The sequence below is a fragment of the Vitis vinifera genome, chromosome 18 (genome assembly GCF_030704535.1).
Source record: "Vitis vinifera cultivar Pinot Noir 40024 chromosome 18, ASM3070453v1".
NCBI classification, from domain to species: Eukaryota; Viridiplantae; Streptophyta; class Magnoliopsida; order Vitales; family Vitaceae; genus Vitis; species Vitis vinifera.
Genome location: NC_081822.1, coordinates 24,887,636 through 24,901,560, shown reverse-complemented (window position 1 = coordinate 24,901,560; position 13,925 = coordinate 24,887,636). Strand labels below are relative to the sequence as shown.

Here is a 13,925-nt window from a genome sequence, read left to right as displayed (position 1 = left end):
ATAAAAACAAAATTAAAATGGACAATACATGGTATTAAAATAGATCAAGTGCTATTATTTAAATCAAATTGCTGATGAGGCACAAATAATATTCAAAATCGATTTTTTTTTTTAATTTCCAACATTATTTTTAATTGTGACATGGACAATTAATTTTGTCAAATTTGCATTTCTAACCTTATTTTTATAATTGTATCGAGTTTTAAAAAAATTTATTAACTTTGTTTTAAGGTTAATTTCATTTATCTCCTAAAGGTTTTAACTAAATATATTTAATTCAGATTGGTTTGAAATTTCATCAAATACTTTTCTTATCATCTTATTTTTAACGTGTGATCGAGTTTTAGCTAAAACCCGAGGAGAGGTGAATGTTTATTAATATCCTTATCCTTTATTATATTTCCAACCACATGGAGAGGGAACAATAAATGCACTAAAAAAAAAAAAAAGCTTAAGGAGGAGGAGGGTGGCCTATGAATGGATTATCAAACTCCCACCTAACTTTCTAATTAATGAATTAGTGTAAAAAAGAAGCTAAAAATAAAATAAAAATAAAAAAAGAACAGGGCCCAAGAAAACAAGTTGGCAGTGAAGCGTCCAATAGCAATTCTGTCAACTCAGAAGGGGATCAGGGATGGTCCGCCAAAACTGTGTCGTTTTGTCCACGTGGCATCCTCACAATTTCCTCGTGCTCTCACCTGTTATTCCCGTCAACTCTCCTACAGTTGTCTTAATTCTTCATAATAAAGAAATTAGTAATTTTAAAAAGTGTTGTGCATTTCAAGAAATAACAAATAATTTTTATTTATTTTTAAGTATTACACAAAACAAAATTCAAGACGGGTTTGGTTGCGTTTAAGAAAACAATGATGAGAAATAGTTTTAAAAATTATTCTTTATGGAATAAAATTTTAATTTTAATATTTTAAAAAATAATTTTTATATTTAATATTTTATTTCTAATTATTTTATATGTTTATATAATAATTTTTTAAAATAATTTAAAAAAATAAATAAAAATAATATAAAACAATCAAATTATCTAAGTCTATTATTGATTCTTGAGAAAATTATAGAAAAAAATAAAAAATATTAAAAAAATAATTTTTTTATATTTAATTTAATATTAACAAAATAAAATATAATTAAAATTAATTAAAAATTTATATATTTTAAAATAATTTAATCTAAAAATAATTTATTACTTTTTAATTTATTTTTATTTTTATTCCGCTTGCCTTTATTTTCTTTTATTATTATTATTTTTTAACCAAACATACCGTAACCAAAAAATAAATCACGAATCCATTGAGATATGATAATTGCCAGCTAAGTCTTTTTTTTTTTTTTTTTTTTTTTTTTAAGTTTTACATAAATTAGAAAATAATATCTCTGAAAATAAATTAAAGAATCTTCTGGGATTTTACTTTTTACTTTTTAGAATATAATTTTGTTTCCTACAGAGACAACAATTAAAAAAAAAAAAAACAAAAAAAAAACCAGTCCATCAACTTTCCATTTGTTTTCACTGACCGGCTACCGCCGGTGACTTCTTACAAACAATGCATCATATTACATTAGAAAAAATCGATAAACAGGTGCTATAAATATCAGCTGTGGTAGATATGCTCACTTTTTCTCTTCTTCCTCCTTCCTCCTCTTCCTTCCTCGGTCGTCTCGTCGCCGACGGTTCTCCGGCGACTTCTCTCCCGCTGATCCCGCCGGAGACTCTTCTTCTTAGTCCTCCAAGGTCGCCTCCTTTCCTCTCCTTTCCTTTGTTTTTTCTCGATTCTTCCACATGCTTCAGATCTGGTTCCCTCCGCAATTTGCTTGCTGTCTTCCCTGTAGCTCGCAGAGTTGAGCTCGTTCTCTGAGAATTTGTGCTGGTGTTTTATGATTTAGCAAGATTTCTGGAGTTCTTTTGGTGGATCTTGATCTGCCGCTGTAAATTTTTGGATTTTCTTTGCTCTTTTGGCTTTTGGTGCTGGTTCTGAGTCTGATGGGTTGGCAATGTGGTTTGTATTGTGAAATGGCACAAAAGTTGTATCTTTTTTGAGTTTGGATTTTTTAATTAAAAAAATGTGGAAAATAAAAAGTTGATTTTTGGAACTTGTATGGAATCATAATTTTGGAGTAGAGTTCATATGTTACAGGCTCAAATTTGGCTTTTGTTTTTAACTATTTTGAATTTTTCTGAAGTTATTAATTGGTATTTTTGTTTGAATTCGTGAGAACATGTATATTTCTTTAATTAATGTGCTACAAAGATTGCAGTTGGTGTTGTAAATTTGGCATGTTTACATAATTGGGTTTATTTGTTGAATGATTTGTTTGTGGGGTGCACTTGTTTGACTTTGCTGAGTAAATAAAAAATGTTTATATGTTTACAGATCTCCCATTGTGATAAGAACATTTCTTCATTGAAGTGATTCAAGAAATGGACGGAAGTAAAGAGTTTGGGCTTAAGAATGTCAGCTCCCATTGCTCCATTTCGGAAATGGCCGACTATGACCTCTCCCGGCTGCTTGATAAGCCACGGTTGAATATCGAGAGGCAGAGGTCATTTGACGAGAGATCAATGAGTGAGCTGTCCATTGGTCTTGCAAGACACTTAGAACACTTGGACAGCATGTATTCGCCAGGTGGAAGGTCAGGCTTTGACACCCCTGCCTCATCGGCCAGGAACTCATTCGAGCCCCATCCAATGGTTAATGAAGCCTGGGAAGCTCTGCGGCGCTCCTTGGTCTTCTTCCGGGGGCAACCTGTTGGCACCATTGCTGCCTATGATCATGCTTCGGAGGAAGTTCTAAATTATGATCAGGTAAAAGTCTAAGCCTTCAAGTTGGAGGGTGTTCTGAGTTATGATTAAGTAAAAAGTTTAAAATAAATGCCGAAAAACCATTAGGATCTGGGGATAATGGCGTCGAAGTTAGCACAGAGTTGGGAAGTAGACCATAACTAGGTAAAAACTATAATCAGGGAGATAGTAGCGTGGGAATAGAATAAATTTCAATCTTTGATCTGGTTTTTGATTTGGTGCAGGTTTTTGTACGAGATTTTGTACCTAGTGCTCTGGCTTTTCTAATGAATGGTGAGCCTGAGATAGTTAAAAATTTCCTTTTGAAGACTCTGCATCTTCAAGGGTGGGAAAAAAGAATTGATAGATTCAAGCTTGGAGAAGGTGCAATGCCAGCTAGCTTCAAAGTTCTTCATGATCCTATTCGGAAAACGGATACTCTAATTGCAGATTTCGGTGAGAGTGCAATTGGACGAGTGGCTCCAGTTGACTCTGGATTCTGGTGGATTATTCTGCTCCGGGCCTATACAAAGTCCACTGGGGATTTATCTTTAGCTGAAACACCAGAGTGTCAAAAGGGAATGAAGCTTATATTGACTTTATGCCTCTCGGAGGGGTTTGATACATTTCCAACTCTGCTTTGTGCTGATGGATGCTCTATGGTTGACCGAAGAATGGTAAGATTTCCTTGCAAATTTAATTTTACCATGCTACTGCAAGTTACGGTTCAGTTGCAAGCCTGTGTAGGATATGAGTGCATGCAGTTGCTTTCATATGGGCTTTTGATTTGTATAAGAGACTTTCTTGTGGAGTTTGACATTCAACTCAAAACTGTTATCGGGTGTGTTGTGGTTGGCCGCCATGAATTAGATTATGTGGGTTCTAATTTGGTTGACAAATTTGTTGAAAGCTAAGTGCAAACTGAGATGAAACGCCTTAGTCGCTATGATTTTGTAGGTCTTGTTCTAGATAGAGATAAATGATAAGAAAATCAAAACCAGGATTTCCATAACTGATCATACATGGTTCATATATAAGGTTTACAGTTTGTGTCTATAGATTCTATCCTTGGAAAGCATCCCCAAATTTATATATGGAAGGAATGAAACTTGGAAGTATAAGTCTGTTTAGGATACTGATCTAGCAAGCTTAAAACCGTATATTGGTAATGGGTCTGAATTTTCAGTTATGTAGTATTGATTGCCAAAAATCCTTTGATCTTGGAATCAATTGAATATTGAGTAGATCTCTGGTTAGAGAAAAAGATTGTAAAGAAAATGAAGAATGAAGTATAAGAGGTTAAAAATGCTTTGGATGCTTGCACCATTTGTATTCTGGGTCCGACTTTTCGAGCTCTTCATTTATCCTTTGCTTCTGCATTCTTCTAAAGTATTTCTATTTGTCAGGTTCCAAGTCTTTTTAATGGTTTGGCTTGCAAAAAAATTTGAGAGAAAGAAGAAAAGGGGAAGGAAAGGGTGATGGGTTTTGCAAAGATCAGGTTTTTCTTTTGTGTACTTTGTTATATGTTCATTCTGTCCTGTAATTTTTTTTTTGCTGAATTTAGGACGATGGATGTTGTTTTAAGTATTGTAATGAGAATGTGCCTTAAGGTGGTTTTTTTTTTTTTTTTTCTTTTTAAAATTTTAAAATATTTTATTTTAATAATATTGAAAATAGTTGTGTACTTTCTTTACATTTCAATTATCAGACAGCTCATTTGATAATCCATAGGAGCTAGATTTGTCTTAGTTGACCGTCCATCTTTCTTGCTCAAAGTTGCTATGGTCGTGGAAATCCCTATTTCTTTGGTAACGATCAAGTGGGCAATTACATCGAGTTGGAATGATTTCTCTTTCTTTGGTAGGTAATTTGGAACATTTGTAGTATTTGTTTCTAGTTTCCTATAGTTCAATCCAAGAATTTTTGCTGCTTTATACGATGTTTAAAGGACCAATCTCTTGACATCCTTGCACCTCTCCAATTTTAATGCTCCATTTGGATCTTGCAAAGAATGAGGTAACGGAAATGAATGGTTGAAATAGCTTGAGAAGGAAATTCATTTTAAGTAATTTTTAGAATTTTCTTTTGCTCTGTATTCATTCTCCTTGCGTTGGCATTTTTGTACCACCCCATATTTGATGCTAGAGCTTTTGTATGCCTTCATGTGATTCTCTCAACTTGTCTTAATTTTGGATTTCCTAATCAATAAAACTCAAACAATGTTTACAATATTTCACTTGAGTTCTTACTTCTTTGTAGTCTTATCCTCATCCTTCTAGAGGCTTCACCAACTGAAGCTACCCAGAGTCCGTTGTCATTCCCCTTAGTCATCCCAACCAAGGATTAAAATATCCAGATATATCGCCAATATATCTGCGATATATCCAATATCCGTGAATACCAATACAAAATTCGGGAAGATATATCCATCAACCGATATTTCCAGATGTTTTACCGATTTTTTATTTTTTCGTGTTTCAACCAATATTTCACCAATATTTTCGAATATTTTACCGATATTTCACTGCTTTTTTGATTTATTTATTATTAAATAAGTAAATTATAATTATTTTATTTTTATATTTGACTTAATTTATTACCAAAAATATAAAAACATAATTTTCTTAATAGGTCTTTTTTATATAATCTATATATTTATTAAATATAATAAATATAAATACTAAAAAAATTATACATATATTATTATTTATTTGATATCATTGAATAGATTTAAATTAAAATGGATCATAATTTTAATATTAAATATATTTTAAAATTAGACTTATTATCATAATAATATTGTAAAGTAATCTATAATGCAACTTAATAATAAATTTACATTTATAAAATTTATATTTTTTATCGATGTAAAGGATATTATTATCAAATATGACAAATTATATATATAACTATAAAATATCTATTTTTACTTCTTATATAATTTTTTAGAATTTTTTTTTAATATTTTCAGAATTTTTATTAATTTTTACGTTACCGATATTTTGTATCAAAATATTTGCTGATATATCTCCGATATATTCAATATATCCATAAAATTGAAGTACGGATATATCCGTGATCACCAATATTTTCATCTTTGATCCCAACATAATCACTTCAACTACTCTCCTTTTCTTTCTTTGTTATGTTTTGTCTGTTTGTTTGTTTGTTTCTTTTTCCCCTCTTTTCTCATGTACATGGGTTTCTAAATAGGTATCATTTTGTACGATAAAATGAGTTGATTGCTTAGCTTGTTGTTGAATTTTACCTTCAACTTGATAATTATACATTGATCAGAAAGTATTCTAGAGGCACCACTTAATCCAACATACTTTGATTCTATTCTATGAACAATGGCATCATTTAATCTGTCTTTTTCTGACAAGTTGATTGAAATCGTGAAAATGGTTGCAATATATGCTTGTTCACCCAAAATCTTGGCTATTTATAGGCCCCACTTCAAGTCCTTTTGAAACTACCCTAGACAATTTCTATTTTGGGCCTACTTAATTAGGATTTTGATTCTAGCTTAGTTCTCTTTGGTTATTTGTTACCCTTTTTAGTTCTACTCTGATCAAATCATTCAAATTTTTGCTGTGAGCAAATAGCATGAATCATCTGACTTCTCAATCTCTATGGATGATGGACTTATACATAAACATGACAAAAATAGTTGATGCTAGCAATAATGCATTATTTGAAGTCAAAACATTATACATGTCAGGCGTGTGATATTTAGAATGAAAATGGTGCATATTTACGAGTATAAATAAGCAATTGAAAACTAATTAAATTATTATCAAATAATGAATAAACCATTCTTTTTGAGGATCAAAACACTCATAATAAGAAGCTTAAAAAAGAGCACCATTAGGTGGTAGGATCAAATTGGTGTTTGTAATTCCTTTTTCATCTTTTTTTATTTATAATTATTTATTAATTATTATTATTATTATTTTATTTTATTGAATGACTTACACAAAACATTAGCCTCATGTTCATCTCTATGTCAAATGGCACCAGTAGCTTCTTGTCCCTCTTTCACCCCTCTTATCTTCATAGTCTATGCACTCTTATCTCTTATTGTAAGAACTCCAGCTCTACTCTTAGTTTTCCCTTGGTCTCCATTGATGGCAGCAACAGTGGAGCACATGGTTGCAGAAAGTTCTCACCTCCATCTCTCCTACTATGGCTGCAACCATGGCAGTGATCTACTCAACATTTTCCCTTAATGTCTAAAAATGTGGTGGTATAAGCCATAGTGCAAAGCTTGAATGCTTTCTTGGTTGCCATTTAGCTGCAATTCTGTTTGCTGGATCTCTTGCTCTCATACATTCTGTTGCTAAAGGATTTTTTATTATTATTTATTTATTTATTTAGACACTCTTTCTTTGGTATAGATTTTGTTTGGGAGTGGGCTGCTCATCTGTGCTACTTTTTTATTTTTTATTTTTTGGGGTCTGACTAGTGTGATTTCTTTTCCTATTTTATATTTCCCTTTGCTCTCTTTGTATATGTCCAACGTACTTCGGGTTTTCCCACTCTTTGATTGGCATTTTTCAATTAAAGAAATGCTCATTTGCCTGTAAAAAAATTTCTTAAAATATCATCCTACAATGAATTGAGTATATATATTGCGGATGCTTTTGTAGATTGAGATATTGCTGAGATAGTTGTGACATTCCCCTGATAAACTAACATAAAGAAATTTCAGTTGACATTCACATTGTATCCACCAAAATATTGAAATACTGTTGATGTTTAGTCATGCTTTTGGTTTTCCGGTCCTTGATCAGCCATTTAGAGTTTGCAGACTTGAATAACCATCCTAGGCTTGGCTGGCGAAAGCCTAGGAGCTTTGAATGTGTACTCCAATAGAGTCAGATTATACAGCTTTATTACCATTGTTTGCTTGAACTTTGCTCGCTTGAATGAGAGAGTTCTTCGAGGCTTTGAATATTAATCTGGAAAAAATTTATATCTTCATTCAAGTTATGTTAATTTCGTTATTTGTATTTGAGTTTATGTTAAATATGAACTATTTAAAACCTTATTACTCTTAATGGAAAAAATTGATTGCTGGAAATGTCTTCCTCTTCTTTGGGTTTCATATCCCAAGTAGCAATATTCTTTTAGTAAAAAAAACTTATGACATGTGGCAACATTTGATTCATTGCTCATTTCTTCTTTCACATAACATGAGACTTGTGGTATTATTCACTTGAGGAGCACCCTCCTTTTGAGGGTCTCCTTTACTACAACTCCAAATTGATAGATGTATTTATGGGTTGAACTGGAGGAACAACTAATTTGTTAGGATTGATAATAACTATTTTATTTTCAGTTGTTGAACTTAAAGACCAAAAGACAAAAAAAAACAAAAACAAATTATATTCATTAAAATTGGTAAAAGTGAAATACACGCTTTGTTGACCTTCATATATATGATGTCTTAGAGCTTAGAAGAGGTCAATTAATTTTCACCATGAACACAAGTTTGAGGAGCTTAGAACAGATCAATTAATTTCCACCATGAACATAAGTTTGAGCGTGAATTTGAAGTTTTAAAGTCAATGGAAGTTTAGCATTGTAATCTAGAGCTTGATAGACAACTATGTGGGCTTTAGAGCTATAATTCAATAGAGCTTTACTATGGTTTTGAAACTTTAGTTTGACATAGCATTCTGTCTTTTTCAAGTTGTTTTAGCATCAGTTTAGAGCTTCTCCTAATTATCAAGTTTGATTAGTCATCTCCAAATTTGTCCTTTATAGAATAAGCATCTAGGATCCTTAATACTTATTCCTTAATTTGAAAATTTTTGTAGAGATAAATATCAATTTAAGTAACTTATCAAATAACCCTTTATTGGAGCAATTGTCTTCCCTTTTTCTGTGGATCCCATATGCAAAGTGATGATACTCTGTAGAAATTTTTGGCACATGGTAGCAATTATGGCTTGTTCTGACCTTTTATAAGACCACCATGCCCATTTCATTGAACAGGTCTGCTCTGTGCCCCCATTCCCACTTCATTGAATGTGTTCTCTGTGCCCCCTTCACAGCTTCCTGAATCTCCATCTTGGTCAACTATTCTTTTGATGCCATGGTCCACCTAATGAACTCCCTGCATCCCCTTGTCAACTGCCTCAGCTATCTTCTCTCTTGGTCCCTTCCTCTTCAACCCCTTTAGTCTCAAACAACTTCAGCTATGGGTCTTCAATCCTTCGTTTTCTTTCAGTGCTCCATTCTGGTTATATCCCATTGTAGTTTTCTCCAGTTTAGCTCCTGGTATTGCTGCACAAATTGGGAATGGGACCCTCAGACTTTTAACTCAAACCCAGGTCTGGTTGTACTCCATTGAAGTTAACTCATTGCTTTCCTCTAGACATGGGCCCTCATCCATCTGCAATCTAACTCAAACCCAGCCTTATGCACACTGCCATTAGCTCCAACATCTCCAATCTCTTCTGGTGATGCTTGGGTTACCATGTATGGGTATAAACCCTCTCATAAAAATCAGACATTGGATAAATCCACATCTAGAACCTTAGACCTCCCATTCCTGTGCAAGAGAGTCTGCTAGTTGATTTGTCAGTTGGGGGTGCCAGGGCTACTTCCACTTCTCCCTTTTCTTTAGGGATAGCCTCTGTTTGCCAACGGTTTAATGTGTGCAAAGCCAACACTTTTTTGTTTCTACTGGGATTTGAGCTTACTTCTTTTTGCCCTCAGGTTCGATCCTGAATCTTTCCACCATAACGAGACATCCTTTTACAAAATCTCATTCTGGTGCAATGGTTACTGATCCAACTCTTTGCAGCACCTCTTCTTTATGGCTTTAGGCTCTAGCTTACTCAAAGCCCCTACCACATGTGGAGTAGTGTTGCATATGTTGCCCAAATGTCTTCTTCTCCTACACTCCTTTTGGCTAGCTTTGTTCTGCATCTCCTGGTTGACCACTTGCACTAGCCTTCCCTTTGACTTGTTAATGGCATCAACCTCAATTATTTCAAATTGATTGAAAAACTTTTATACAAACATTGTCCTCTCCTTGTCAATGTCAGCTCTAACCCTAAGAATACAGCAGAACCTGAATCCAGAAAGCTTTTCTGGGGATGCATCAGAGATCTGTGACTAGAACCATATTTGTCATATCATTAAATTCCTTCTCATTTTCAGTTTTGTTTAGCATGTCATATTTCCTATTCTGCATAACTATTATATCTTGTGTTTTTTGACAAATAGGCAGGATAGCTCTTCGACTCCTTAATTTGTAATGGGCTTTCGAAACCACTGTTAGTTAGCTAGGCCTTTTAAGCTATGAAATGTGAATAGGTTTGCTTATCATTTTTATCTCTGCAGTTGTAACAACATTGTTGAGGCAGAAAACTACATGGAAATTAGGATTTAGTTCTCTTTTGAAGCAATTAAGCTTGTGTTCTACCTGTACCATGGAACTTTTCTCTTTCTTCTCTTTTAGTAGTTCATATGTGCAGCTTATATGTATATATAATGAAATTTACTGTTACTTGTCAAAAATGGAAGCAGATTCAATAGTAAGTTCTGAGATTGAACGAATAGATAAACCTAAAGTCATTTCTGGGAGGCCATATGGTTCAATGTCTTGGGATGAGATTCAAAATGAAGCATGACATTCAAGTTTTTAAAAATGGATAAAATAAAGGTCAATTAATCCAGGAGTTCTGAAAAAGAGAAAAGGTTCCCAAACCAATTATTGATTTATAATATGAGTTTTAGCCGGATTTGACTTCCATTTTTGTGTAGCATTTACTATTAATTCTTCATTTAAAGCATTTGTTCATTATTTTCAAGAGCTTTGTAGTTGTCAGAAAGTACATATTAACATGTATGAATCACATGTTAACACGTTTGATCACATGGATTTTATTTTGACAGGGTATTTATGGTTATCCAATTGAAATTCAAGCACTTTTCTTCATGGCACTGAGATGTGCTTTGGCAATGCTAAAACAAGACTCTGAAGGTAAAGAATGTATCGAGAGAATAGTGAAGCGTCTGCATGCCCTGAGTTATCACATGCGAAGTTATTTTTGGCTTGACTTTCAACAGCTAAATGACATATACCGTTATAAAACTGAGGAGTACTCCCACACTGCAGTAAACAAATTTAATGTTATTCCTGATTCAATCCCAGAATGGGTTTTTGATTTTATGCCAACCCGTGGTGGCTACTTTATTGGCAACGTCAGTCCTGCAAGGATGGATTTTCGCTGGTTTGCGTTAGGTAACTGTGTTGCTATTCTTTCTTCTCTTGCAACTCCTGAGCAATCTATGGCTATTATGGATCTTATTGAATCACGTTGGGAGGAGTTGGTTGGAGAAATGCCCTTAAAAATAAGTTATCCTGCATTCGAAAACCATGAATGGCGAATCATAACTGGTTGTGATCCTAAAAATACCAGATGGAGTTACCATAATGGAGGATCTTGGCCAGGTTTGTCCTTCTTGCTTACCGTTTCTAGTGCTCCTATTTTCTCCCAAATCATATTTAACACAATGTTGATGCAATGGAGACAGTTGGCTATTGTGTTGTGGTAGGGATTATATACAGATTACAATTTGCTTTTCAAGATGGATTTAAAAACTTCCTATTAGGGAAAGGCTGAGCTTTTGTTTATTCCACGCCACAATTTCCATTTCAAACATCTTAGTTTTACCAAATTTTTGAACTTCTTAATTTTACCATATTTTCAAACTATCAATTATACGTAAAACGAATATTTACAATTTTTTTTTGGTAGATTGGTATCTTCATAAATTTCTATTCATAAAATGTCATATAAAATATCTTATGCGTATTTTTTAATCCAAGAATTGTTGGCTGTATACTTGGTTTGTGTTGATTGTATGGCTTTTCCATTATTTTAAATGCATGTACTGTGTTTAACCACTCATGATACTTAAATAGTTAAATTATGTGGCACTAAATTAAGTAATGCTTTTTATATGCTCAAGGGCTACTTTCTACATCCTACACCACACACTTCTTTCTCTCTCTCTCTCTCTCTCTCTCTCCCTATATATATATATATGTGTGTTTAAATATTTCGTCCTTAAATCATGCACAAATCTCTTTGTTAACAAGTCTTAAAATTTCATCTAGATTTCAATCTCCTTTCTACTGTTTTCTGTAAACTTGGTTCCTCAGTTTAGTGATTGATATCAATTGTTATTCCTCACTTGAGGCTGAGGGTAATATGGAATTATGCATCAGCCTGGCCACGATTATAACTGCATTTAGCATAAGTCTCAAAACCAATAAATCCAGTTTTTGTTTAGAAGATTTTACCTGTAATCCAATCTCATGGCATGTAAGATTGTGTTTTCGACAATGTGGGAAAATCATGTCACGCCAACCAATGATTTTCTTATGGCAAATGGTTTTTTTGGCTGGTTTGACCAAGGAAATTTATACAAGAATTTGATTTGAAAATTCAGTATTATAAACTTTTTCAAGCTACAATATTCAGTTTTCCAAACTGATTAGCCATTTGAATCTGAATCATGGTTCAGATAAAGTCTTATGGAAAGGAAGTAGTTGCTCATCTTTCTTCGACCAGTCAGTCATGATAGCTAATTGTACACCAAACTCAAGATTATTCTATATCTAAAGATGGAATCATTCACATTGTCTTTGTTTCCTACCACTTAGAGCCTATTGTCTTATTTTATGTTCAACAGCAAGGTTTGATATATATGATAGCAAGTTTTTATTGTTCATCCTAATCTAAAATTTAGAGCTATATGCTAATATCTTTAGAATTTGTGTCTAATCTTCTTAATCGCACCTCTTTATTTTTACTTGGAATAGATGTTTTTCCCTTTATCTTGAATGCAGTGCTATTATGGTTGTTAACGGCTGCTTGCATCAAGACGGGGCGGCCTCAAATTGCAAGACGAGCCATTGATCTTGCTGAAAGCCGGCTACTAAAAGACAGCTGGCCAGAGTATTATGATGGGAAGCTTGGGAGATACGTTGGTAAGCAAGCAAGGAAATATCAGACGTGGTCCATTGCAGGTTATCTTGTGGCCAAGATGTTGCTGGAGGATCCCTCGCACTTGGGTATGATTTCTCTTGAAGAGGACAGGCAGATGAAACCTCTGATCAAACGATCCTCATCTTGGACCTGTTGAAGAGCCCAGCAAGAAGCTACTGATTGAGCCAACGGAAAAGAAGAGCACCCAAGGCGAGAGAGGTCTTGCAATTTCATAAGGTCAGCACGATTCTTTTGGGGTTTCTGTGGCTGTAGGTTTATTGAAAGTTTGGTTTCGTGTACAATAGGGTCTGCTGAGACTGGTGTTTTGCTTCTCATATAAAATATACATTTTGATATTTTGTTTCCGACATTTTGGATGGCATTCCGCAAATGCCATGAATATTTTGGGAAGAGGCACCCTGGATAATGATGAAAAATAATACTACAAACTTTTCGGATTCACCCGCTTCACGTAATGCCTTGTTTGCAGCATCCATCCTCTTTCCATCTCCTTTCCTCATGTTTGTCAGTTTGGAAAGTGTTTTTGAAAACAATTTTGAAAAATAGTTTTTAAGAATAGTTTTTATTCTCAAAAACAAAAGAGCATGTTTAGTTGAGTTAATAAAAATGGTTTTTTAAAACAAGTAAAACAAAAACTTGTTTCGAAGTTATGTTTTTTAATTGAGTGTTTTCTTCAATTAACTTGATATTATAAATATATAAATAATTTTTAGATTCACATTTTATTAAAATTAAAAAATTATTCCATTTTGAAAATATTTGCATCAATTTTAAATTTTTAAACAAAGGAAATATGTCTAATTATATTTGATTTCAATAATGTTTCTATTAGTTCATATGGTAACTCTTTTTTTTTTTTTATCATAAATTCATTGTACTAATACATGTTTCATTAAAAAAAATGTAAATTATATATATACACTAAACAATCAATATTAATACAAATAAATACTATAAGTATTATGACACCAACATTATATTTTAATATAATATATTAAAGTTTTGAAGTTTGTAGATGATAAATTTTAAAATAATATATACATTCATTTAGTAAAGATTAAAATAAGAAGAAATATGATAAATAATAAAGA

General features: G+C 33.0%; 1 protein-coding gene across 1 annotated transcript; it reads left to right on the top strand.

The window, feature by feature from the left end:
- The first annotated feature begins 1,588 nt into the window (after positions 1-1,588).
- Positions 1,589-13,275, top strand: LOC100257298 (probable alkaline/neutral invertase D). The gene is made up of 5 exons (XM_002271883.4): positions 1,589-1,750; positions 2,391-2,821; positions 3,043-3,474; positions 10,712-11,270; positions 12,675-13,275. The coding sequence occupies exons 2-5, from the start codon at positions 2,438-2,440 to the stop codon at positions 12,968-12,970; spliced, it is 1,671 nt and encodes a 556-aa protein (XP_002271919.1). The 5' UTR covers positions 1,589-1,750; positions 2,391-2,437; the 3' UTR covers positions 12,971-13,275.
- Positions 13,276-13,925: the final 650 nt, after the last annotated feature.